Here is a 24,686-nt window from a genome sequence, read left to right as displayed (position 1 = left end):
CAAGGTTGTAGATTTGCTGTCCTTATTTTGGTAATCTCTTAGGTACACCAGTGCCAGGGGAAAAAACAGATGTTAGTGAAGAAGAGAAGGTTTCGAGAGTAAAATTAAAACTATTCATGACCTTTTTTGTGTGTATAGTCTTTAATTCATTAGCAACTGAAGCAGGGGAAAGAATCCACATGCTTTAATTTGGTTTAGTTCATGGGCAGCAAGCTGAAAAGGAGTGGTGTGTTAACATGAAACTAGATCAATGTTTACCTTCTTTATTAGGTGTAAATGGAATTCACCTTTCAGTGCAATATAGCAGCTGCGTTTGTGATAAAAATACCACGTTACCCTAAACTTCGTTTCATCTTTGTTTTTATAGCTTTGATATGAAAAAGTAAACTTAATATTTATGCAGAAGTTGAGTACAGTGTCCAAACTAATATGAAAATAAATGCAGCTTCAGTGTCTAATTCTAACAAATGATAACTGTATTAAAACATAATGTAAGCAAATGAATTTATTATCTGCATCTATTGGGACTGTGATTGCATTATACACAAATTCAGATTGATTTGCTAATATATATTTAGCTGTTAAAGCCTGAGCCCAGATGTAATTAGTAGTGCCGTATTCCAGTGTGGCACGTAGACAATTATGAGGAATAACAAATAATGGAATGTGAAATAAATTCTGTTAGCGTTAACTGAGTTAGGGGGTTTCCAGCAGACATCAGTTTTATAGATTCAAGACAGAGGAATACTAACTCATAGCCGATTAAATTCTAACTGAGTTAGAGCTGGGGGAAATGTGGTTACTGTTGACCTTCTCTGAAATGTGTTAAAGCCATCCTGATAACTTCAACTCTGAGTTATTAAATTTACTCCCTGTTCAGAATTCTCTGCCTACTTTGATACATTATCCTACAAAACTGAATGGCACTAATGGTGTTTTCCTTCCCCCTCTAGTTCTAGAAACCTTTTCTTGAAGTCACAGGTCCTGTTACAGGGAGATATATTTGTTAGAGTTGCTCCTCTTCAGCAGATTGTGAAATGAATATCTTTCACTAAATATCTATAGGGAAACTTTGTTTAAAATGATCTTGTCCTATGTGGAAAGGTATAGCCTGGCATTTGGAACATCTCTGGTGCCTTAAAGAGCATCATTTTTGCAAAACAAATAGTGGAACATCTGAAAAACATGGGATAAATTACATTGAATTACAGTAGACTGTTTTCCAGCAACCTTTTTTTTTTTTTTTTCTGCTGCTTTAGCTCTTAATGACTTTAATATATTTGTTTTGCAATGGCAAACCTGAGGCATCAAAAATTTGCAAGTGGAATACATTGGGTTTTTATGCTTGTTTAATATTGTGAAGTACACTTAACATATAACCTGATTTAAGCTCTGTGAAAATAGAGAAAACCTTTGGATTTAATTGTCTTTGGATTTGACTTTCAGGGCTTTTTTTTTTTTTTCTTCCTTTTTTTTTTTTTCAATCTCAAGATTTCTGGAGAGAGTTTGAAAAGATTGGTCAGAGAATAGGCAAAGGTCTGAAACAATACCTCCAGCCAAATTAGATAGGCTATACAGTGCATATAGCTAGGATATACAACTTGATTTCTTCTCTTTATTTCTTTGAGCACTATTCCCTACTTCACTGGTTCACTATGCGGATTTTCTCTTGAGATTATGTTCTGGTCTTGGATACTTGACTTTATAGGTACACTGGGAAAGGTAAATGGAGAAATGCTACACAGTGGTGTAACCAATGATTTCTGTTGTTGATAGTGAAGTTTCATTGAAATTATTTCACAAAAAAGCTTGTTATTTAAAAATATTCTACGTATTTGCCCTTTTATTTTAAGTTCTTTTTTGTTTCCTTTCTCCCCAATGTTTATAGTCACTCTTAAGAATACTGAACAGTCCCAAAAGTCATTCAGCGTTCAGAACTTGCAGTGGATTCAATGGACTCCTGTCTCTTCTCTCAGACATGGAAGGTGCTTTGCAGGATCCTCCATGTGGGCTGTGGGCAACAGTTGAGCAGAGTTGCATACTGGAGCTTGTTTTCTGTACGCTTCAGGGGATAACAGCAGCTCTGCACTTGGACCCTGTAAACAGCAACTTCTTTCAGAGGAATGGCCTCTTTGAAAAGATGGCAGAGGATCTTGAGTCACTTGGCTGCTTCTGGACACACAGAGAATGGCACATCCCTCTGAGCCTTGAGAAGACAAGGACATTTGCAGAATTCTTGGATGCAGCTTTCTGTTCTTCAGAACCTTTCCCAGCATGGCTGAAGAACTGCATATGGATTCTGAGTTTTCTCGATCATATGATCAAAGGAACCCTCCATCTGGAGAATTACTTCAAGGAAATAAAGTTAGAGATGGGTGAGGCATCAAGAGATGATCAGGAAGGAACTCAAGCTCAAGGGGAACATCCTACTTTTTCTGAAAGACCAGTCAGTGAATTATGTGCCTCTGCTTATAGGTTATGGGGAAACTTTGAAGAGAAGTAAGTTCTGATTTACTACAGGCAATATAATAAGACTAGAATCTGCAATTTATATGGTAGTTAAAAGGCAAGGTGTGACAAGATTTCCCTAGAACAAACAATTTGGTCATACAGACCCAAAGGTCTGATGTCCCAGGACATCAGAAATCATATTTTTGAAAGGTTAAATAATGGTAAGCATTAATGTTTAGTGGTGTAGTGGGATGCAAAAGGCTGAGAGTTATGCAGTTAGTGCTGAAGGATTTGGCATATGCAGTGTGAGCAGGACTGGATTCTGAGGAAAGGGTTGTTGAGACTTGAAGCTAGCATTTAATCTGTTTGAACATTCTCCAATTGATTTTGGCTTTTTTTAATGATATGGAGAGATGTTTCCAGTCGTCTGATAAAAACAGAAGCTTTTAAATTGTTTTAAATGCTCCCCTATTCATGTGCGCCCCCATGTGCATGTGCCAATTCACCTACCTGTACAGGACAGAAAAATGAAAAAAGAATGGTCATGAGCATTACTGATTTAATGGAGTATGGCAGTAAGGAAAGGCTATATCAGAAATCAGTGCAGCTTTCAGCTATGAATCATTTCTGAATTTTTTTTTCTTTTTTTGAGACCTTAAACCCCTTCCTATGTCTGCAGTCCTTTTCTCAAAAATGTTTCTGATTGGAACTCCAGGTTAAAAGAAGTTAAGTTCAGTGTTTGCAATGTGTGATTCCTTCAACCTTTGTTTTAAACTATTCCCTGCTCATCACTATATACAAACAAGGTCAAATGTATTCTCAATTCTCATGACGTACAGAATGTATACTTCTCCAGTAGTAACTTTTTTGAAAATAAAACCAAGAGATCACATTCTCAGAGCTCCTGCAAGCCTGTAGTTCCCCTAAAGCAGCTTCCTCCCAGCTGTAGTCCGCACTCACTTCCTCCTGAAACCTTCAGCAGGGAACTATGCAAATTGAAAGGAGGAACTTGAGTGCAGTCAGTGTTGGTGGTCTGCAAAGCCCTGTCCTGTGACATGGGTTTAACATGCCTTGAAGAGGGGGATAAGGATGTGATGTGGTAGTTCTAAGAGCCTGTGTCTCATACACGGGAAAACTAGCATTTATACCAGATAATATTCATAACCCTTACACTGTGCAACAAACTGCTGGGTAATGGGAAATCACCCTTAAATTTCCATCTGGAAAATGGCTCTCTGTGTTCCTGCTCTTGTGTTAATGTTTGAACCATCTTCTGTTTTTCCTTTTGATCCTGGTGATTTGAGACTTCTTGCTGGAAGCTATGTGAGTAAGGCTGACCATACTTTAGGAGGGAAGGTGCTTCTCATGCCCACCCCAGCAGAATGGCTGCTGCAGCTGCTGTTGGGTGGATTAACTGTGTTAATGGCACTTTGTAGCTTTTCATTTTAGCCCCATGCTGTCTTGTCTTTTAAGTAATGACTAGTGCAGAGTGTATTTGGGATCCATGCAGCAGTAGTGATCTATTATGTAGTAGTAGAATCTATCTACTAGCTAAAACTACCTGAACCTGAGGCACCACAAACTCACAAGCACAGACTACATTGGCTACATCTCTTTAATATGGGAGTACACCAGTAGTGTAGGGGTAAAGGGAGTAGTTGGTTGGATTAGTTGGCTGATTGGATAACCCTGAGACTGGGATATTTGTAGGAGCGAGGAGTTGGTAAATGGAGACAGCTTTTCTACTGATAAAAGCCAGCAAATGAAGGTGTATAATCAAGATGTTATAATTACAATATAATTGTATAACCAATAGATATCAAGATGTTATAATTACAATATAATCAAGAGAATTAGGCAAAGTAAACAACGATCACAAAAGAGAATTAGTGGAAGAGCTTACCCTTCGGCTGAGCTCACCAGAAGACACCAAGAGGGGTGATCTCCAGAAGAGATCCTTCCCCTCTGGTAGCCAGCTCTTAAATAGGTCTAGGAGGAGTGGAGCCTGGCTCCACCCCTTCTGGCAGCACAGGTGAATTGCCTTCACCTGTGCTCCTCTGGCTGACTCATGGCTCGCCTCAGGTGATCGATCAGAGGTTCAGGCCGTGACTCAGCATTCCCATACAGAAGGCATCCCAGAAAACTGCAGAGAAGGACAGAGATAAGACTGTTTAAATGATCTAATACTCTTGAGGGAGTGAGTGCTGACAGAATGAGTTTGGTACTGGTCTGGCTCTGGATTTTCCTCTTTTGTTCTGTGTTCAAAATAGTGCTAAGCCTACCAGACAGTGTTCAAAAGTAAGAAAACCATGACAAAGACTTAACTATTTAGTGATTTTATTGATTTTTTTCAAAAGGTGATCTTACTTTCTTGTTGTCTGATGCTTATGATTTGATAGGTCACATTTTACATTTGCTATGTGGCATACCAGAAAAAAAATTCATGTTTAAAAGGAATGATGGGATTCAGACGTAACTGCATTTCTTCAATGATCAAGTCTTCAGAAAAATTGCTTTTTGTTAGAACTGTACATGCTGCCTGGCAATTTACTTCAGTGTTAGAGCTGGATAAATTGCAGGCTTTGGGGAGTTTGATTGCAGCAGGCTTAAGCTGAAAATGACTTTGCTAGAGGGGGCGGAAAATACAGCAAATGAGCTATTGCTTTTGAAGTTCTATTTCTTGAGGGTGCAGTACGAGTTGTTTGACACTGTGTGGCAGTGTTACATGTTACTTGCTGTTCTAAGACATTTAGAATAACAAGTGTTGATAATGACATTTGATCCTCCTTTATATCTCCTGTCCAAAACTTTAACACCTGTTCTTTTCCTTAAACTCTTTATACTGCTTCTAAAGTACATTGTGACACATTTTTTCTGCCTAATTTTGTCTGTTAGTTGTTTTTGTTGTTGTCTGTTAGTTCTTTCGTTGCTTTCCTCTCAATCTATTTGGAGCAGGTGTTTCTGAGAGAGTGCATCACAACTCCAATTCAGAGGTGCACCCAGAAATAATTCTCTCATCCTGCTGAACCTGTGATGCCTGGACTAGTTACTGCTAAGAATGCTGAGCCTGAGCCTTGTTACTGCCAGGCAATTTTAAGCTGTACTCTGCTGGAACATTGGACAAACTCTCTTTGATGCTGTTAATGGTAATGTTAAGTCTTACACGATTTTTCCTGCAGGTGGGAAATGAGGGACTGCGTCATTGTAAATCCAGGTGCCGTCTGTGTTATGGTGAGGCTGCTGCCTAAGTTGTACAGAGAGGGACACTCTCAGGTGAGTATGAGCCATATAGGCTGTCTGCTACTCCTCTCTTGCTGCATTTTTGAGATTTAATTAATATTTCCACATTAGAAGAGAGTAGAATTTACTGTGGAGTTCTGGCAGTAGTAGTATAGAATTCCATTGTTAGGCCAGATAAGAACAATTAAAATTTCATGGATATTGGTTTGACTAAGAACTCACACCTATCTGATGCAGTGTGTTGATCTGGGATCCAGGATAGTGCAAAGGCAAGAGTAAGATGTTAGTCCTCTTTTTACTATAAAATGTGGAGTTGTACCCAAGGAACAAGGTGGGGAGAGAATAATTCCACTTTCCAAAGTGAGGTCGCATTTCCTCAAGGTGTGAGTGAGGAAAAAATGTAGGAAATAAGAAAAACCACTCCATTTCTATGCTCAAGTAGAGAAATGGGAATGGGGCTGGTGAATGTTACTTTTAATTTTGTTTCTGGTATAATGGTGAAGCTGTTCTAAACAGCTTACCTCTGTCCTCTAGGCTCCATTACAAAATAGGCATAGTGGTTCTGATGGTTGGTTGAGCTGGCCACTAACTGACAAAAATTACTACTCTTCCTTTCAATAAATTATAATTAGTTAAATATTTAAGGCTCTGTTTAGCTGTCTAAATTGCATGTGTGAACATTTCTGCCACTGCCCTCACTTAATGGAGTGTCTGTATTCAGGAACCACGTTGCGATTCCTCACAATGATAAAAGAACACAGACACTTGTGGGTGCACTATACACACTCAATGTACCCAGGCACAGAAGCTACTTAAATACAGACAGCCATCCTTGTCTCCATTTCAAGCACTCTCATTGTGCACATTTCACCTTTCTTTTCATTCTGAGAAAATCTGCTGAAGCAGTGTGCAAGCATGACATTTTTAGTGTGGAGATGAAGGGGTTCTGGAGCACCTTTGTGAAAAGCACTCTTATTTATTATGGTTGTAGCTAAAACTGCCTGACCCTGAGACACCACAAACTCCCAAGCGCAAACTGCATTGGCTACATCTGTTTGAGAGATTGATATTTGAGTACACTAGCAATGCAAACACTAGTAATTATTCAATATCTTCATCACTTATATTCCTTTTAATCCCAGGGACTTTGTTTAACCGTATTTTTTGTATACTACATTTCCCATCTGCAAAACAGTAGCCAAAATTTCTTTCAGAACAATCAACAATTTTACCTGTGCCTTGGTATCTTTCCTATGTGGCTTTTGTTTGTAATCCTGAGTAAGCTGGGCTTTGATATCTTCTATAAAATCAGATGAATGGTAGCAAAGAATAAACTGAACTAGCCAACTGACAATTGTTGAAAAGTTGCTAATATATCCAGCAGCCAGAACAATCTGACCCTTTTGATCTATCAGTCCATAAACTTACAGCGTAACTTAGACTCCCTTTGCTTTGTCAGGCTTCCCATACACACAGGGAATCAGAGCAAGTAACTTGCCTACATTACAATCTTCTGTCTTTTAAGTATCTGAATAGTTAATGTATATGCAGAGAAACTGAAATAAAACCAGACTGTTCATCCACAGCTATGCTAGGTGGGCTTGCAACTAACTGCTGGTTCTGTGGCTGAGCTTGTGAGACCCTCAGTAGATGGCAGTGTTCTTAAAAATATGGAAGTATAGAGCACAAATTCAGGCAATTTCAATCTTGTGTTTAAATGTGTTCATTTTTTTATTTCTTGTTCTTTTTTTCTTAGCTAATAAGAAATTCTTACTGATAGTTCTTGTTTAGTATTGCTGTTGTGAATAGAATTGCCTCAGGTAGAATGGGATTACTGTTATGCTCAGTGGACTTGATAGAATTTAACACATCTTGAAATTTTATTCATCAAATGAACCACAAAAAAGGATGGAGGAAGTTTTACCGACACTTCTTGGTGACTAATTCTGTTCAAGGATGTTGAGTGAATGAATGGAACCTTGTGTCTTATTTGGGCAACTGGATGATGCTACCAGGTAGTGACACAAAATACTAAACTTAAATACCTTTACTTTTAATGTATGCCACTACACAAACACTTAAGGAATGAAGTCCTTCTTGGAAAATGCAAGTCAGGCAAGATCTGATCCAACAAGAGGAATTAAGTGACTTAATGAAGGAGGAGAAACTGGGTAGAAAATGAAGGAATTTCCCCTGGAGTTTTCCTCAGTAATAAATATGGTGCTATTTCTTTTTTTTCTTCTAGTTTGAAAGTTATGAGAGATGAATTAATTTCTTTGTGGATAGAGCTTTCTTAATGAAAACTTTCTTTTAAAAAATCCAAGGAGGCTTCTTGCACTGAGTTTAATGCTGAGTCAAATAGTCAAATAACATGTATTTTTAAGGAGCAGTGGTGAAGAACAGATAGGGTAGCTCATGTCTCAAAGCTTGTTTTTAGTGCTATGATAGACCTTCTAAGGAGTTGCCCTGAAAAATAATCAGAATAGGGTCAGATCAAGTGTGAATCTTTTGTTTTCAGCAGAACGGCAATGAGAAAGCCCTGCTTTTAGAGAGATGTTAATGGAACTTTATAAAAAGTATCAGCTTTGATTCTGATATAATATCTATTTCCTGCCAAAGTCAGACCCAAGCAGTAATGGGCTAAAGCAACATTGAGTATGTTGGCGTAGAAGAAATAATTGAAAATGAAACAGACTGTGTTGCAGATAAACTTCTGACTGTCTGAAAGAAAACTAGAAGTCAAGGACAGATATTGCTGCAATTTCTAGATATGATAAAATCATCAAGATGTTATATGGATATGAAACACTGCTTAGGAACCTTTAAATTCCTAAGAGGACAGTCATTGATGTAGATGTTCAGAGGTTTTGGTCTTATTTTTGCATGGGATTCATGTGCCAGTTCCCACTGAACTTCATGTAGTTCGATCACATAGAAGATTCTTTTCTTATCATGCTGCTTATTCACTAATGATGGCACTATTGCGTGCTTCAATAACTAAGTACCAGAATTAACAAAGGAATTCTTAATATTACAAAAACGTTCTGTTAGCTAACTTCAAATGTATAAAACCAGGTGGTTTTTCTTTTTTTTGTAGTAGGTGGCAGACCCGGTATTCAAAGAAGGAAAGCTCTGTGGCTTCTTTTGAGTTCTACTAATATGGAAGATGAAATTGTGACAGAGAGAACTTCTGTGGTACAGTTAAGATGGACCTAGTTGTATCTATCCTGCTGGAAAAGTAGAATTAGTTTATGTATGCAGTAGTATGTAGTTCATAGTACTGGTTTTTTTTTTTGTTTATCTGCGAGGAGGACATGAACACCAGTTATGCTGTAAGCTTCTAAGGTGAAGTTATACAGATTGTTAGCAAAGTAAACTTTAAGACCAGTCAGTGAGAATAATCAGGAAGTCCTTTCTAACAGGATGGGTTTGGCTTGTGGCTGGGAACTGCGCATCGGGAATTTTAGCTATGACTAATTTTTGAGTGATTTTTTAATTACACATATTTTAAAGAGTAAAACACAACTGATTTTTCAGAAGTAGAGCCAAACTACATTCAATGGTTTCTAAACTCCTGGATGTTCACTTCTTCTTTTGAAAGCATGATATAAAAACTCTGAGTTTTTGAGAACATTACTTTCGATGCCTTGATTTCTTTGCCAGGTAATTGCAATCTATGTTAGAAAATTAATTCTAATTTTCTGCGAAGGGCTGATAGCTTTTCAAGTGAAATGTTCTCTGAGTTTGAAAAGTATTTTCTTTTTCCAAATGCACACTCAATTACTGAATATTGTTCTTAAACATTAGAAAATTGAAAACCCTTATGAAATTAATCCTCATTACTGAAGATTCAAAGTTCTTAATCACTTTCTACATCGCATAATCATTATCAAATGGAGTAACAGTGATTTAAAAACAGCTACCAATTTTGAAACTATAGGTTCTTAGGAGCAAAAATCTGGGAACTACTTAAACAATCTGGGCAAATTCCTAGTTGACATTTTGACCTTTTAACACTAATCTGAAGTAGAGCTATGAGCCCAACTGCATTCTAATTGCACCTTCAATATCTTGATTCATGGTGCAGGTAATACGTGTTAGGAAAATCAATTCATGTGTACAGAAACAGCCTTATTTTCTGTCCATCATTAATATTTCCACTAAAATCTCATTTTACTGGCATTTACTTCCTTATAAATAGCACATTTTATTCAAAACAAGGCAATGCCAGTATTGACTAAGTTTATGAAAATGATCAATATTTTTCTATGTCAATATGGTTTTATTGGCTTTATTTTGGAGTAATCCAGTATTTTCACTTAGCCAAGATGCGTATCTTTATGCTCTCGTGGCTTTCTGTACCCAGAGTTTTTCCTTCATCCAGTAAAAACGTGGTGTGAAATTATGTTCCAATTAAATGTTCCAAAAAGATTCTGAGGTTTCAATACTCACAGTAGGAATAAGTTCCTCTCTTTTTTGAAGAACAATGATGTAAGTTTGTTCTAATGGGAGATTTCTATATTTATTTGGAAGCACGCTGGAACTTGTTTCACTAGGAATGAATGTTCTGAGATGGGAGAGAAGGTTTTTCTGAAAAAAATCTCAGGTATAAAAGCCAGTTGTGTTTATGAAAATGTAAGTAGAAGTTTTATTGCATAGGTGTTGCAATTAAGGCTTTTGGTTGCTGGGTACTCTTAAAAAAACCTTCCTGTGAACTTTATTTGTCCTGTATTTGGTTTTTAGCTCTCCAAATAGGGCCTGTATACAAAAGAGATGAATCACACTTTACACTTAAACTAGTTTGTTCAAAATCCAGTGAAGTTTCTTTTCATTTGAGTTATAAAATCAAATCCAAATATCATAATGTCTGTGCCTGCCACCACCAGTAGTCTTTGTTTTTTAAAGTTTATGTATCTTTTCTAGAATCACAGAATGGCCAGGGTTGGAAGGGACTTCAATGACCATGAATCTCCAACCCCCCTGCCACATGCAGGGCCACCAACCTCTCCATTTAATACTAGACCAGGCTGCCCAGAGCCCCATCCAACCTGGCCTTGAACATCTCCAGGGATGGGGCATCAACAGCCTCTCTGGGCAGCCTGTTCCAGCACCTCACCATTCTCTCTGTAAATAATTTCCCCTGACATTCAACCTAAATCTCCCCTCCCTCAACTTAAAACCATTTCCCCTCATCCTGCAGTTGTCAACCCTTTCAAAGACTTGATTCCCCTTCTGTTTGTAGGCTCCCTTTGGGTATTGAATGGCTGCAATGAGGTCACCCCACAGCCTTCTTTTCTCCAGGCTGAACAAGCCCAGCTCCCTCAGCTTGTCTTCATAGGGGAGGTGCTCCACTCCCCTGATCATCCTCATGGCCCTCCTCTGGACCCTCTCCAACAGCTCCCTGTCTTTCTTGTACTGGGGGCTCCATACTTGGATACAGTACTCCAGATGGGGCCTTGCAAAAGCAGAGTAGAGGGGGACAATCACTTCCCTGTCCCTGCTGGCCGCACCTCCTTTGCTGGACCCAGGATACCATTTGCCTTCTGAGCCACAAGGGCACACTGCTGGCTCATGTTAAGTTTTTTCATCCATCAAGACCCCCAGGTCCTCCTCTGAGGGCTGCTCTCGAGGACTGCTCCTTCCAGTCTGTATGAATGCCTGGGATTCCTCTGGCCCAAGTGCAAAACTCTGCACTTTGCTGTGTTGAACCTCATCAGGTTCACCTGGGCTCACCTTTCTAGTTTCTCAAGGTCCTCTGAGTGGCATCCCTTCCTTTAACTGTGTCAACCATACCACTCAGCTTGGTGTTGTCAGCAAACTTGTTGAGGGTGCCCTTGATTCTGTCATCGATGTCATTGACAAAGATGTTAAAGAGAACTGGTCCCAGGACAGACCCCTGGGGGGTGCTGCTCGTTACCCGCCTCCCCCTGGGCATAGAGCCATTGATGACTACCCTCTGTCTGCGGCCTTTCAACCAGTTTCTTATCCATTGAGTGGCCCACCCATCAAATCCACGTCCCTCCAATTTATAGATAAGGATGTGGTGGGGGACCATGTCAAAGGCCTTGCTCAAGTCCAGGAAAATGACATTGGTGGACAAGGGAAAGGTGACCAATGCCATCACTCCATCATCGAAGGCCACCAGATTGGTCAGGCATGATCTTCCTCTGGTGAAGCTGTGCTGGCTGTCTCAGATCACATGCTCTATCCTCATGTGATCAAGCATGTTATCCTGGATGATCTGTTCCATGATCTTCCCAGGCACAGAGGTGAGACTCACCAGTCTGTAGTTCTTGGGGTCCTCTTGCTCCCTTTCTCATAAATTGGAGTGACATGACCTTTCCTCCAGTTATCCAGGATCTCGCCTGACAGCCATGACTTTTCAAATATGATGGAGAGCGGCTCAGCAACCACCTCAGCCAGTTCCTTCAGAACCCTGGGATGCATGCCATCTGGCCCCATAGGCTTGTACACAATCAGTCTCATGAGAAGGTCTCACACCTGCTCTATTCTCACAGCAAGGGGGAGGGGGGGAGAGGGGGGATTTACCACCCTGGTCCCCACCTAGAGGTTTATGGATGCAGGGCTCAGGGATGTGCGAAGTGGAATCCTGGCCTCTAGCGAAGACTGAGGCAAAGAACTCATTCACAGAATCACAGAATCACCCAGGTTGGAAGGGACCTCAAGGATCATGTAGTTCCAACCCCCCTGCCTAGCAGGGCCATCAAACATACACATTCAGATCAGGTTGCCCAGGACCCCGTCCAACCTGGCCTTAAACACGTCCAAGGACGGGGCATCCACAACCTCCCTGGGCAGCCCGTTCCAGGGCCTGTTCTTCAGTACTTACTACTTCAGTACCTCAGCTTTCTCTTTGTCTGTTGAAGCAAGTTTTCTTTTTTACATTTACCAAAGGAGATACACTTGCTTTGGCCTGTCTCTTTGGCCAATGTACCTGTAGGAAGTCTTCCTATTGTTTTTTTCACATCCCTTGCCAAGTTCAGTTCCACCTGCACCTTGGCTTTCTTGATCCCAAGAGTGTAGTGAAGAGTGTATCAAAGCCAAAGAAATCTTGAGGATGAAGAAGAATAAAAAGATTTGTTTAAATATAGTGCACTATTACTTTTGAGAGAAATCTAGTTTGGTCAACAGGGTAGGCTTCATTCTTAAGTGGCAGAAAATTGTTCTAAAGATAATTTACGAGAATTCAGATGCTTCTTTAAGATCATTAAGAAGCAGTGAAGAAGTAAAACATCAGTTCAGCAAAACCACTAAGTGCTTAAGGGCTTTGCTTTATTCTGTTTTGTTTAAACAACAGTTCTTTCAGAACACAGATCATGTCAGTGTGACTCCTCATGTTAAGTACATTCTGAGTAACTGTATTGGTGTTGAAACTTATGTCTAATAACCTTCCATAAATGTTTCCTTCTTTTGCGTGAGAGGTGATCTGTCATTCTTTTGTTACTACTGTGGTGTGACAGGAACTTAACTGCAGATAGCTGAGCAGTTACTCAGATGTGGATATATCCAGACTGCTCAGGCAGTTTTATAGAACCGCCATATGGTTGCACGTGAGACTCTGGCTTTAAGGGTTCTTTTGAGGGGCCAGATTTCTACGCATAGCAATTGCAAAATGAAGTTCGCTTGTCATGTACAGTTTTTAGTTCCTGATCACTGACCTCAGATCTGTCTTCCAGATTTCTCAGGAAATCCAACGTGCTGTGGCTGATCATATACAGTCCCTGGTGAAATCAGAGAAGAGCCGTCAAGTGATGTGTGGATCTGGCTTGCTGAGCACTATCATAACTTCCTGCCAGGATGCATTTCGCAATGAGAGTCATCCACTGCATCTGCCCCTCACAAGAGTTTTTGAGAAGCTTGCCTCACAATCTATTGAGCCAGATGTGTTAAGGTATCACATTGTTTTTAATTGAATGAATTTGCTGTAGTGGTGCATATTTTTGTAAAGTCTGTGATAGCTGGAAACTCCATATTACACCTAATTCATCAAGACAGGATATATGACTAAATGAATTACTGAAGCTGGTATAAGTCTTCAGTCTCATGCACCATCTCTGCAAGGGTTATAAAGCCATTCATGAATAATAACTAAGTAATTGTAAAACAACTAGAATTATTTAGGATTATTCTGCCCTGGTACGAAGAAGCTATTTCCTGAAGAGTTTAAGTGATTCACTTGGTACAGCTCAATGTTAATGATAGACGCAGAAATAAAAAGTGAAATTTTATTTCTATGTTGAGGATGTGCTTTTTCCTTAAATTCTTCTAGAGAAGAATTCTTGCCATGAAATACCTGATAGAGATCAGAGTGCAGGTGTGTAGTGCATTTGTCTTAATAAAAAATGGAACCAAAATTTCTTTTTTAAGGATAGATTTTGAGGGGGCGGACGTTAGGGGGGAAGGGGGAAGGCAAATTAGTAGTGATAAAACAGCATTACTTAAAAAATTGAAACCTTGAATTTTTTTTTCCAATAGGAAAACTTTGAAATGGAAAATATAAGCCTAAATGTATTTCTGATGATAAAATAGAAAGCATTCCTTCTGTTTTATTTAACTTTAAAATTTTGTTTCCAATCAGAAAATTGTTATCTCTTGACTTGAGTTTTAATTGCATGGTTGCTATTACTCCCAAAACTGTATTGTATTTTTCTTTTTTTGTTTTGTTTTTCAGACAGTTTCTTTGTTTGGGAGGTTCTTTGTCAGTATCTTCCCGACCTAACACAAAGAGTACTGAGGTCCTTTCATGTCAGGAGAGTGTTTCATCTAAAGCAGGTTTGAATGAAGGTAAGCACTCAATGAACAGCCTATTACTGATAACGTAGCTGGATTATAGATGTCTGTATAATGACAGAAAATTGTTAGTGGAATGAGCAATAGCTGGAAACAGTTAAACATGTGAATAAGAGCTGGTTTTTTTTAATCCCTAGGATATTTTAGCAGTCTGCCTGCTCATACGGTCTGGTTGCTATCTCAGTCTTTTAACTATTCTCACGTTTTTCATATGGAAAGCTACCATGGTAGAACTTTGCTCTTCTCATGCTTAAGATACCCAATATAGCATGTTGCAGATTTGAGACTTAAATTCTTTGCAGTCATTTTTTTTAGATCTTCTCCTATATGTTGATTGTAAACATTTGTTATGGTGCTGTTACTTTTCTAAGGGTGAGGGAAAATGGAACAAAAAAGCCCAGGAACCTTTTATTGGAAATGGAGTTCAGAGCTGCCTGAAGACATGGAGAGAAACCTTGACTGTTTATCACTTTTGCAAACTCATCCATCTTGCCAATCTGCCATTTTGGAATTCTTTCAGTGCTATACTTTGGTCTGCTGTTGAGAATTTCTGCAGACTGCTGAGGCTGTATCACTTAAAAAGTTAATGCCTCATGTAGTGCTAGATCATAGGAGTGGCGGACTGAATACGGTAGAAGAATTGCAGTTATTGGTCTGACTATGACTTTGGTCTTGTATCTGCAGAGGAAGTGGCAGCAGACAGTAAAACTGCTCTTCAGACAGCTGTGCCTTTCATCAAGTCATCTTGGGTGTCAAGGGGATCTGCATTGGCGCTCCAGACTGCAATGAGTCTCATCTCCATGACATCACCACGGAACTTACAGCTACACAGCACTGCTCTGGCTCCATCGTTTGTGGAGTTTGACATGTCCATGGAAGGATATGGGTATTGCTGCTGTTGTTTTCCTCATTAGCTGCTTTGCACTCTTCCCAAGACCTTATTCGGAACACTACTAGTCAGATCTCTCATCTTAGTTATTCCTTTATGCCCTTTATCTGCCTTACTTGCAGGGAGTTTGCCAGTGTATTTGGCCTAGAGAAAGTATATCAAATTATTGCTGACAGGATGGAGTCTGCCTTGCTATCTTGACTCTGCAGCAGTAAGACACTGCCCTTTAGGGATGACTTTCCATTTCTCTGACGAATGAGTATTTGCTTGCCTTTGTAGGTGCTTATACCTTCCTACTTTAGCCACTGTATTGGGCCCAAGTGCTGAGCAATCTGTTTCAGGTGGAATTGGCATGTGTAAGTACTTTCTACTTCACCTACAGATTTCTGAAAACACTGATTTTTCTGGCACATTAAAGGTAGCAAATAAACTGTGTGCTTTAATACACTTGCATGTATGCCTCAGTACGTCTTTGAGCAGCTGTAGAGCTTGGCTCTCCAACATTAGACTTTACATGCAGCTTAACAGTGTTACCTGTTGACATTAACTTCAGCAGTGTAAATTTAAATGTAGCTATTATGTAAACAAGTAACAAATACCAGATTTTAAAGTTCCAAGGAGAGTAGAAATTGTCAGTTAATGTTCAATGAGATTTTCCTATACCTGAAAATCCTCTATTCCGTTTAGTGGGAAGTGGTTATTCCTCCTGTACCTTTTGCTTCCTGATTGTTATGGAGTTTGTTTAAAGTTTTTTATGGCTTGGTGCTACCCAAATGATGAAGTCTGTGATACACGGATCAGTAATAATATCTCAGCAGTCAGTTTTACTTCAATTATACACACTTGTATATTTCAATTATACTAATAATTATACTAATAATATACTTCAATTATACACACTTATAATTGCCTTTGCGTATGCAGTCTCTGATATTGAAGATAGGTAGTAAAATCTAGTAAAACAGATGGGAAATTAAATCTCAAATTCTAATGTTGTGTTACAAATCAAACACCAAAAAGTCTGCTAGTGCCTGCATAGAGAGAAACCACCTTTCTAACTACCTTTTGTTTCCTATCTACAGGCAGCAGGATGTTCCCTCCCTCAAGTGGTCTGACTCTCTCTTGTTGGTTTCTGGTTAGCAAATTTGGCGTGGTGCACAACAGTCACCCACTCCGTTTCCTGACTATTGTGAGGCACATGTCAAGAACAGAGCAAGAATTTGTTTGCTTTTCAGTAAGCTTCTCTCCTCAGGACTGTTCCTTGGTCATTTCCACAGAAGAAGTAGAATTCCAGCCACTTGGTGAGGCTTTTCTCAGTCAAGCTGCAGTATTGTCCTGCAGTGGTGTGTTAATGACACTTTGTCTCTTCAGTTTTCTTCTTCATCGTATTTAAGTTTGCTTTAAGCATTGAGAATTATCTTGTGGACTGCAATAAGTGATGAAACTAATGGATACTCTAGGGAAACTTTTGAAAATGAGCTATATTACTATGCAAAGCTGTGGAGATTGAATTTGAGGAACCAGCTGGTTTCTGTCCTAGTATGACAGCTTATAGGTTTGGAGAGTAGGACTGAGGAGTTTTGGAGCAGTCTAGCTTCCTAATCAAACAGCTTATTTTTTTCCTCGCTTTGCATGTTTCCTCTCATGCCAGCCTATTCATCATCTTTCCTTATTAGCATTTGTCCCTTTGTCCTCATTGAGTACAGTAAGTACTTCAAATGTGGATTTGATTGAACTTTCTAGAGAAGGATGGAAATGGAATGAGAATAGTAGGTGGGAATTTCATGTGTGTAGTATTCACACACATTTCAAGCTGTGAGTAATTTGCTTTCTGTGAGTGAAGTAAAAAATCCCAGCTTGCCTTTTTTCATAAGAACTACAAATTAATTTACAGAGTTTTACCTATTGAATGTGCTAGGAATTTATTTCTGTTATCTGTGTCATTGGGTAGCCTAAAGGGTTCTCATTCCAGCTAGTATTTTGAATTTGTTCTAGTTCTCTCTAGTTTTACAGCATTCAAGCAGACTCCTGGAGGATTCGGAGTCTTGGAAGTTGTGTAAGTCTCAGGTCCCTTTAGGGTAAGTTTTAGACATTCAGTGGGACAGCATCAGCTCATTCTCTATTCACAGACTTCTTATTTCTGTCACATTTGATAGTTGTGTTCCAGAGGAACAGGGGGAGGTGAGAGAGACTTCCTGTTGACTGTCCACTGTTTTTGTTGTTAGATATCATGGAACCTGAGGGAGAGGTCCAAAATATCTCCCCATTTCCAGAGCAAGTTCAGTTTGACTGTGGCAAGCTGCTGGTCACTGGCCAGTGGCATCATCTCACAGTGACAGTTGCTAAGGAAGCAAAGAAGAACTGCATTGTGTCTGCATTTATAAATGGTCAGATGCTTGGCTCTGCAAAGGTGAGAACTGCACAGAACTTATACCTTACAGCTTAGCCTTTTATAGCATTTCGTTTTTGTATCATTTTGCATATACCACATCTGCTCAGTGTAACCATATTTGCTTACATAAGATATGCATATACACACTGCACCTGAATGGAAAGAGAGATCCGTATGAAGTAGGAAATATCTGTGCTGCTGCCCAGAAGTTTATCAGCTTACACTGATGCTTTGAACTACATTGTTTTTTCTTGTTTCCCCTCCCCCTAGTGAGCAGATAACTTGGCAATATTGAGTTGTTATACTCAGCTTGGTTTACAGGTAGCCCTGAGTTGTGTTCATGAAAAGCAGGTGTACTTTCCTTGCAGTCTGTTCTCTGCAAAGTGGTTTTCACATAGAAAAATGGTGAGCTAGAGTTCATAGTTTGTGTGAGATATCACAAGAAAGCAACAGGACAAATGAGAAGAGCTCTTAGTTTCTATTATCATAATGCTCCTGGGTTTGAAGTTAATCTCACATAATTACAGTGATTTGATTTATAGATATTGAATGCATGAGCGTTGAAAATGCAGCCTATTTCTATTGCAGCTCTAATTGGTGTGGTGTGTTTTGGTTTGTGATGTTTTTTGATTCCTTTTATTAATTGGAACTTGCAACCTTGGTCTCCTCCAATCAGTTCCCATGCTTCAAATCAGTCTTAATATATGCAGAGCTCACTTGTGTGCTTTCTACTTCCTTTGTAAAAGCAACCTGCTTAATTCCAAATATTCTCTTTCACATACTTGAGAAAAATGATCTGTCTTCTAAATGTCTTTTGGGACCTACATCAATTTCAAGAATGAAAATTTAATTTGCCTTCCTTCAAATGAGGCTGAAATTTATCAATAAAACTAGGCCTCAGCATTGCAATTGATTAAAGAATTCATAGAAAATATGTTTAACATACAGTGAAACAGCTCATAATAAATAAAACAAGCATTTAGCAAATAAAAGATGGTCCCTATGCTAGGATCTCAGACATGATGCAAACACTGACTTACAGTGAAAAGAAGACTGTGTAATAAACGATAATTGTGCAATAGTTGTTAACGTCAAAAACTGCTTTTGGGTTGTGGTGGGGGGGAGAGGTGTATGACGTTGCACCAGAACTAATGGTCATTCATTTAAGCACTGAGCCCTGTCTCTTGTTACTGACCAGCACTGTGCTACGTATCTCAGCGGTAAGAGACTGGTCAGTTCCAGCAGTCTCACTAACAGCAGGTTGCTGGAGGCTGAGTGAAGCACTGAAGTACTGTACAGTACAAAAAACATTCTAGCTAGTTCTTTCTAGAATTGTCTCAGTTGAGGAAGCGGAATCTTTATTTTGCTACCAAAAATAACTGGTCTACTTAGCTTGCACTGATGCTAACTAATGCACTTGGGCACTTCGTGCTCTTCAAAAGCTGTTTGCTCTCTGAGTGGCTAATACAAGGCACAATTTGGCTTCCTGTGCTGAAAGTCAGTCTGAGTTACGAAGTTAAAAACAGAAAATTTTGTTTGTCAACACTTGAAATGATTTTGAGTGTGTTCCCTAAACAAACAAATAGCTTTGAACTTCTCATGATGCTTATGTTTGTGTTACTTATGAAAGTCCAAATTCTAAGCAGTAGTTGATGATAATCATCTTATACAGTTGTGAGACTTCACTGAGGAAAGAGGAGACAGGTTGTGCCTTTTGGAACAAGACCAGGACCTAAAGGGGCAATGAGTGTGCTGAGTCCCCTCACTAAATTCTTCCTCTATTGCAGATGCGGTATTTCCAGATGTTACCAGGTAATTGTATTTCCATGGATCCGTCGTCTTTTATTGATGTCTATGGGTACATAGCTACGCCTCGAGTTTGGAAACAGAAGTCCTCCTTGATTTGGCGCCTTGGCCCCACATACTTGTTTGAAGAAGCCATTTCTGTGGAAACCATGGAGATGATTAATAAGCTTGGTCCACAGTATTATAGCAACTTCCAAGCAGTACAGCTTCAAGGTATGTGATAATTCTTCTCTGACGCTATTTGTTTTTCAGGGCAAAGTTGTTTTTTTTTTTTTTAACTGCCATTAGAATGATAGCTGTGCATAAAGTTCTCTGTAGAAGCCTGGAATTCCATGATGATGGAAGTTGTACAAAATTGCAGTAAGATGCAATGAGGATCTTTTAACATACTGCAAAACAGGAAAAAAAAAAAAAAAAAAAAAAAAAAAAGGAATAGGAGGAATTAATTTTACCCGATTTTTTTTTTTTTTTAAAGAGGGATAATATTTCCTTCAGATGTAAGATTGCAGTTTCTGTTGCACAAATGTTAAGGATGGAGCTTTGTAACAGAGATTTTCTGCATTTATGGTACTAGAGAAAAATATGGCAGTGAAAGAAACATCTGTCATTGCAAATGTCCGCAAAGTAGGGTAAAGAGGAGGGGTAGAGGAATAAGTTACATTCCATTTAATGAAGAGGCTTTTTAACTAAAGCATATTATTAGCTTCAATTTTTAAGCAAGCAGATAAAACATTTCAGTTATTGATTACTATTTGTTCAACAAGTAATGCATTCCTCTCTATATTATAAATCAGCGGTGAAATAGGATGATCATTTCCTGTTAGAAAAGAACAGAATAGCCCCACCTAATGATGTGCTAAAACAGAGTGAAGAGACTGGCTGAAAGTCTTCCTTCAGAATATTGTGTGTGTGGGGGGAGGGGTGGTGAAATCTCTAAGTCAGGGTACAGGAGGATGTGTGGGGTTGAAAGATAAATTAGATGAAAAATACATCCCTAAAATTTAAAAAAAAATAAAATAAAATAAAATAAAATACTGATAAGAGTCAGGTGGATTTGTTTTTTTTTGTTTGTTTGTTTGTTTGTTTGTTTTTTGAAGTACTGAGTTTGCAAGTCTGTGATGCTTGTTCTCTTCTGCATGCGGGTCTTCCCAGATGACTTCAGAACTAAATGTGTATTGCAGACATTTGACTCCAGGTCAAGGACTTTGATGTCCTTTTGCAGAAAAATCATGACATAATCAGATCATTGTGAAATGATCCTTCTCTCTGCCCCCCTTTGGGAAGTATCTTACATATTCCTATTCCATCAAAATATCCAGAGAAAATTTTCAAATAGGAACTTTGATTTAAGTTTCAGCATGAAAACCCCGAATACTGTGCTATAATTCTATTTGCTTTTAGGAACTGTCTTGAGCATTATTAAACAGTTTCATAAATCAACATTTTTCCACTTTATGAAATGGTCAAGATTTTTTAAAAGAGATTACATATTACTTTTCCATGTGTAAGTAGGAATAAAAACTCCTTTAAAGAAAAGCATATAACTTCATACAATTGATAAACTTCTGAATTTGGGATGTTTTGGTAGCTTCCTATATGTTATAAGTTGGAAGCTCTGAACTTTTGCCCTTGTCCTTTACTTTCTGGCACATGAATCCCTGCACCTATCTGAGAAAGCCCACAGAAATGTGGAAGGAATCTGAAATGTTTTCTGTCTTGACTGTTTATACTGACTGGACGAGAATTTATTTTCTGGACTTCTGAGTTTCATGGGATCTGGGATAGGATGTAGCATATGGATGATTGACAAAGAAGAAACAAGGAGACAAACTAAGCTCATCTTCTGGTGCTTGTGTTGGCAAGCTGCCATGCACTGGGTTGAAGATTCAGGGATTTTTCTAACTCTAGTTAAGTCAAAATTAAGTTCCTGTCTGAACTCTGTTTTCCTCCGATTATTTTTCAACTTCCTCTCTTCTGTCTTGCTGAAGTTGAAAAATTGTTTCGGAGGCTTACAGTTTCTCATTTTAGGTGAGAACCAATATAGTGAACAGAATCCTGCACAGCTGGTGGCAGAAGAGAAGATTTCTTTTGGAATCAATGCGGTGTGCTCATCTTTCAGTACCATTCAAGACATAAAGAGCTCCTACAATGAAGTGGATGGCCGTCTGGTTGCTAAAGAGGTCTCTTGTTCTCCTTATTCCTCATTTCTTTCAAATGTTTTTTTTTTTCATTTCTGTTTGGTTTACCTGAGCAACATTTGTGACTTTTCTTCATTCCATATCTTTAGTGAATCATTTCAGCTCCTTTACCCATTCCTTTACTTTATTAATTGCTTTAGTTTTCATCTATAGAGAGAAATAGATAGAACAGTGTGAACACAATATTGAAAGCCTTTCTTGAAACAGCATCAGATGCCATAATTTTAAGGTCTAAGGATAATTCATTTACTCAAAGCCTTTTCAATGATTTTTCATACCCTATTATTGCAGTCATGACAGTGCCAGGCCTACTTGACATGTCAAAGAAAGAGTTGTGCAGTGTTTTTGGTGGGTGGATGTTTGTCCTAATGATCAACTTAGAGGGAAAAAAAAAATCAGTTTTTATATACAGAACATTTTTTGTATTCTAAAAGTAAAAAACCTGAAATATTAGATCCTGTTTCTTTTTGTCTCCCAGTAACTCCAAATTTTTCCTAGGATGTCTCTTATCTGTTTCAGATTGGGATTAGTTCTCGGGATGCTTCGACTCCAATATTATTGGCCAAGAATATAGCTGGACACCTCTCAGGTTCCTTGCGGACCATTGGATCAGTTGCTGTGGGCCAATATGGTAAATGCACAATGCTTTAATGTTTCTGAGGTTTGTGTTGTATGGTTTTGTTTAAGAGTTGGGTCTGTCACTGTCTGATAATAGATATAGTCTGTCTGACTTCCTGACAGAGTAACACTACAATTTCCTAGGGGTAAGAGTATTCAAGTCCTCTCCAGCAGCTACTAGCCTGAACTTCATTGGAGGTCCTTCCATTCTCCTGGGTCTCATTGCTATGGCCTCTGATGACCACACCATGTATGCAGCTGTCAAAGTTCTGAACTCCATCCTAAACAGTAGCCCAATGAGTGAAAAATTGATGAGACACATTGGGGGATACCAGGTGGGTAATCTTTTGTCCTCCTGGGTATTGTCTTTCCTTTAGAAGGCCTTATTCATTGTCACTGACACGTTTTAGAATATATTGGCTACCAGCCCTAAAGATTGGAGCTGTATAAGCTCTGGGATCTTGGAGGGGGGAATATGGAAATCCTGTGCTTACAGTTCTCTTCAGAATTCCTTGTTTTCTGGAATTACGATTTCTGGGAACATATGTAACTTTATATCCACTTGTGCAGGTGATGCATCTTGGTCAGACATGGTCTAATAATGAAAGGTGTCATTTCTTTATGTTAAGAATATTGTGTATAGTTAGTGAAATCAGTGTGGCAGGTGTCTGAATTATCCACCTCTTACCAACGTGCTTCACTCCTCCCACAAAGACCAGTTCTCTAACAGATCTACATTTTGGCTGTGGTTCATCCAGCCTCAGATTCATTTTCAGAGACTGTATAGCATAGGGTTGATAGGGAATTCCTATGCTTCGGTCTTTACTATCTATGAAGAATTGTGCTGAAAGAAATAAGTGCTGTCTGCATTTTGAATGTAAGCCTGTTGTAAATTGATCTTTCAAAACTGAAAGCTGTTTAGACTTGAGAGTTTGGTTGTTTCAGAGAGAAAGGGCAAGTTTTGAACACTATGTATGTAATACTGGGTGTTTTAAGACTGGAGTGTGGAGTTTCAGTTCAATATTGCTTACTTTATTTATGCTTTGTAGGCTAAGCAGTCTCATATTGCGCAGAGATGGTTTCAAGCAAAACACTGTTAATGTTAGGGCTTCATGAATGATTGATTATAAAGTTTCCATGTTCCCAGTTTGTCAATTTTTCATGAATTGATCCTCATTCCTATGAATATATTTATCATACTTAGGTACTTCTTGCTCAATACTTTCTTCTAGATGATTAGTAGATTGTGCACAAGCTGTTCCTTTCTACTCTGTGCTAAAAAGTATTCTCATCATGTGGCAATGGAACGATTTTGCTCTTTAGATGTCTGAACCTTTTTTTAATTTTAAGTAGGTGAGTGATAAGCATGTGTTGATATGTATTTTCAAAGGAAGTCTATTCCTCCCAAGTTATTTAAACTGTAGTGATTTGCTGAATGTTTTTCTCACTGTACCAGGAATTGTTTGAATAATTAAAAATTGCTTCAGTTGAAGCACTGGAAAAGATTCACAAAGATGTCTTTCATTTGAAGAGATCAGTATAATTTTTTTAACTAGCACACTTTGCATCTTAAAGAACAGAGTAGAAAATCTACTGTGATTATTTGAAATGACTTACTGTAAATGGCTATTTACAATTTGTATGTTGCATTTCACAAACTGCATTCAACATAATATGGTATATATGGTGTGCCTGCTCAATGGCACAATTTTCAAACACCTTCAAAAATTTAACTTTTCACTTATCACATGAGTTTGTCTCAATTTGAGCTCAAATTTTTACTTCACGATGCTTATGCACCATGTTATGTTGTATGAACACATGTATGACTGCTGCAGCCAGGCAAATGGTGTATTTGACTTGGATTTAAAAATAGGGTTACAATTTGTGTGTTCAGAAAATATTTAACGTGTTGTTTTTTTTCCAGTTGCTGACATACCTGTTAAAGAGGAAAACACAGCTGTTAAACAACAGGATTTTACAGTTAATGTTCTCCCTAGTGGGCACGGCTGAACTTGGTTTTGGGTCTTCAGTTATCAAGAATTATAATGCATTCCAGTATATTCTCTGCAACTTTGAGGTAAAACTGTGGGTTTGACTTAAAAAAAGATGCCCTTATTGTATAAAGTATAGTTTGCTCATAGCACCTTCTGAATCTGATTTCTGGGATGTAGTGGTGTGTGCTGGTATTTCACACCATGGCTCACCTTATGAGGTTCTGGGTCCTGGAACGGCTGCTGCTCTGACACTGTGGCTCCATGTCATGCCCTGTTGCAGTTCC

At 38.7% G+C, this 24,686-nt stretch overlaps 1 protein-coding gene across 7 annotated transcripts in view; it reads left to right on the top strand.

Moving 5' to 3' along the window:
* WDFY4 (WDFY family member 4) overlaps positions 1-24,686 on the top strand; it is a 127,763-nt gene that overhangs the window by 23,672 nt on the left and 79,405 nt on the right. For 6 of the 7 annotated variants that reach the window (XM_042818027.1, XM_042818026.1, XM_042818029.1 and 3 more), the window contains exons 13-25: positions 1,889-2,499; positions 5,631-5,724; positions 13,389-13,603; positions 14,384-14,496; positions 15,187-15,388; positions 15,671-15,747; positions 16,474-16,692; positions 17,617-17,801; positions 19,571-19,802; positions 21,618-21,769; positions 22,307-22,418; positions 22,550-22,740; positions 24,333-24,485. In XM_042818027.1, coding sequence (XP_042673961.1) covers positions 1,889-2,499; positions 5,631-5,724; positions 13,389-13,603; positions 14,384-14,496; positions 15,187-15,388; positions 15,671-15,747; positions 16,474-16,692; positions 17,617-17,801; positions 19,571-19,802; positions 21,618-21,769; positions 22,307-22,418; positions 22,550-22,740; positions 24,333-24,485 — 2,556 coding nt within the window. Of the gene's footprint in view, positions 1-1,888; positions 2,500-5,630; positions 5,725-13,388; positions 13,604-14,383; positions 14,497-15,186; positions 15,389-15,670; positions 15,748-16,473; positions 16,693-17,616; positions 17,802-19,570; positions 19,803-21,617; positions 21,770-22,306; positions 22,419-22,528; positions 22,741-24,332; positions 24,486-24,686 lie in introns of those variants that run through there. The other variant, XM_042818032.1, reaches the window with a different exon arrangement.

This window comes from Centrocercus urophasianus, unplaced genomic scaffold, assembly GCF_019232065.1.
Source record: "Centrocercus urophasianus isolate 14NV4802_14NV808 unplaced genomic scaffold, USGS_Curo_1.0 seq_17, whole genome shotgun sequence".
In the NCBI taxonomy this organism is placed as follows: Eukaryota; Metazoa; Chordata; class Aves; order Galliformes; family Phasianidae; genus Centrocercus; species Centrocercus urophasianus.
Note: the sequence above shows the minus strand (reverse complement) of the source record. Positions and strands in the feature narration are given on the sequence as shown.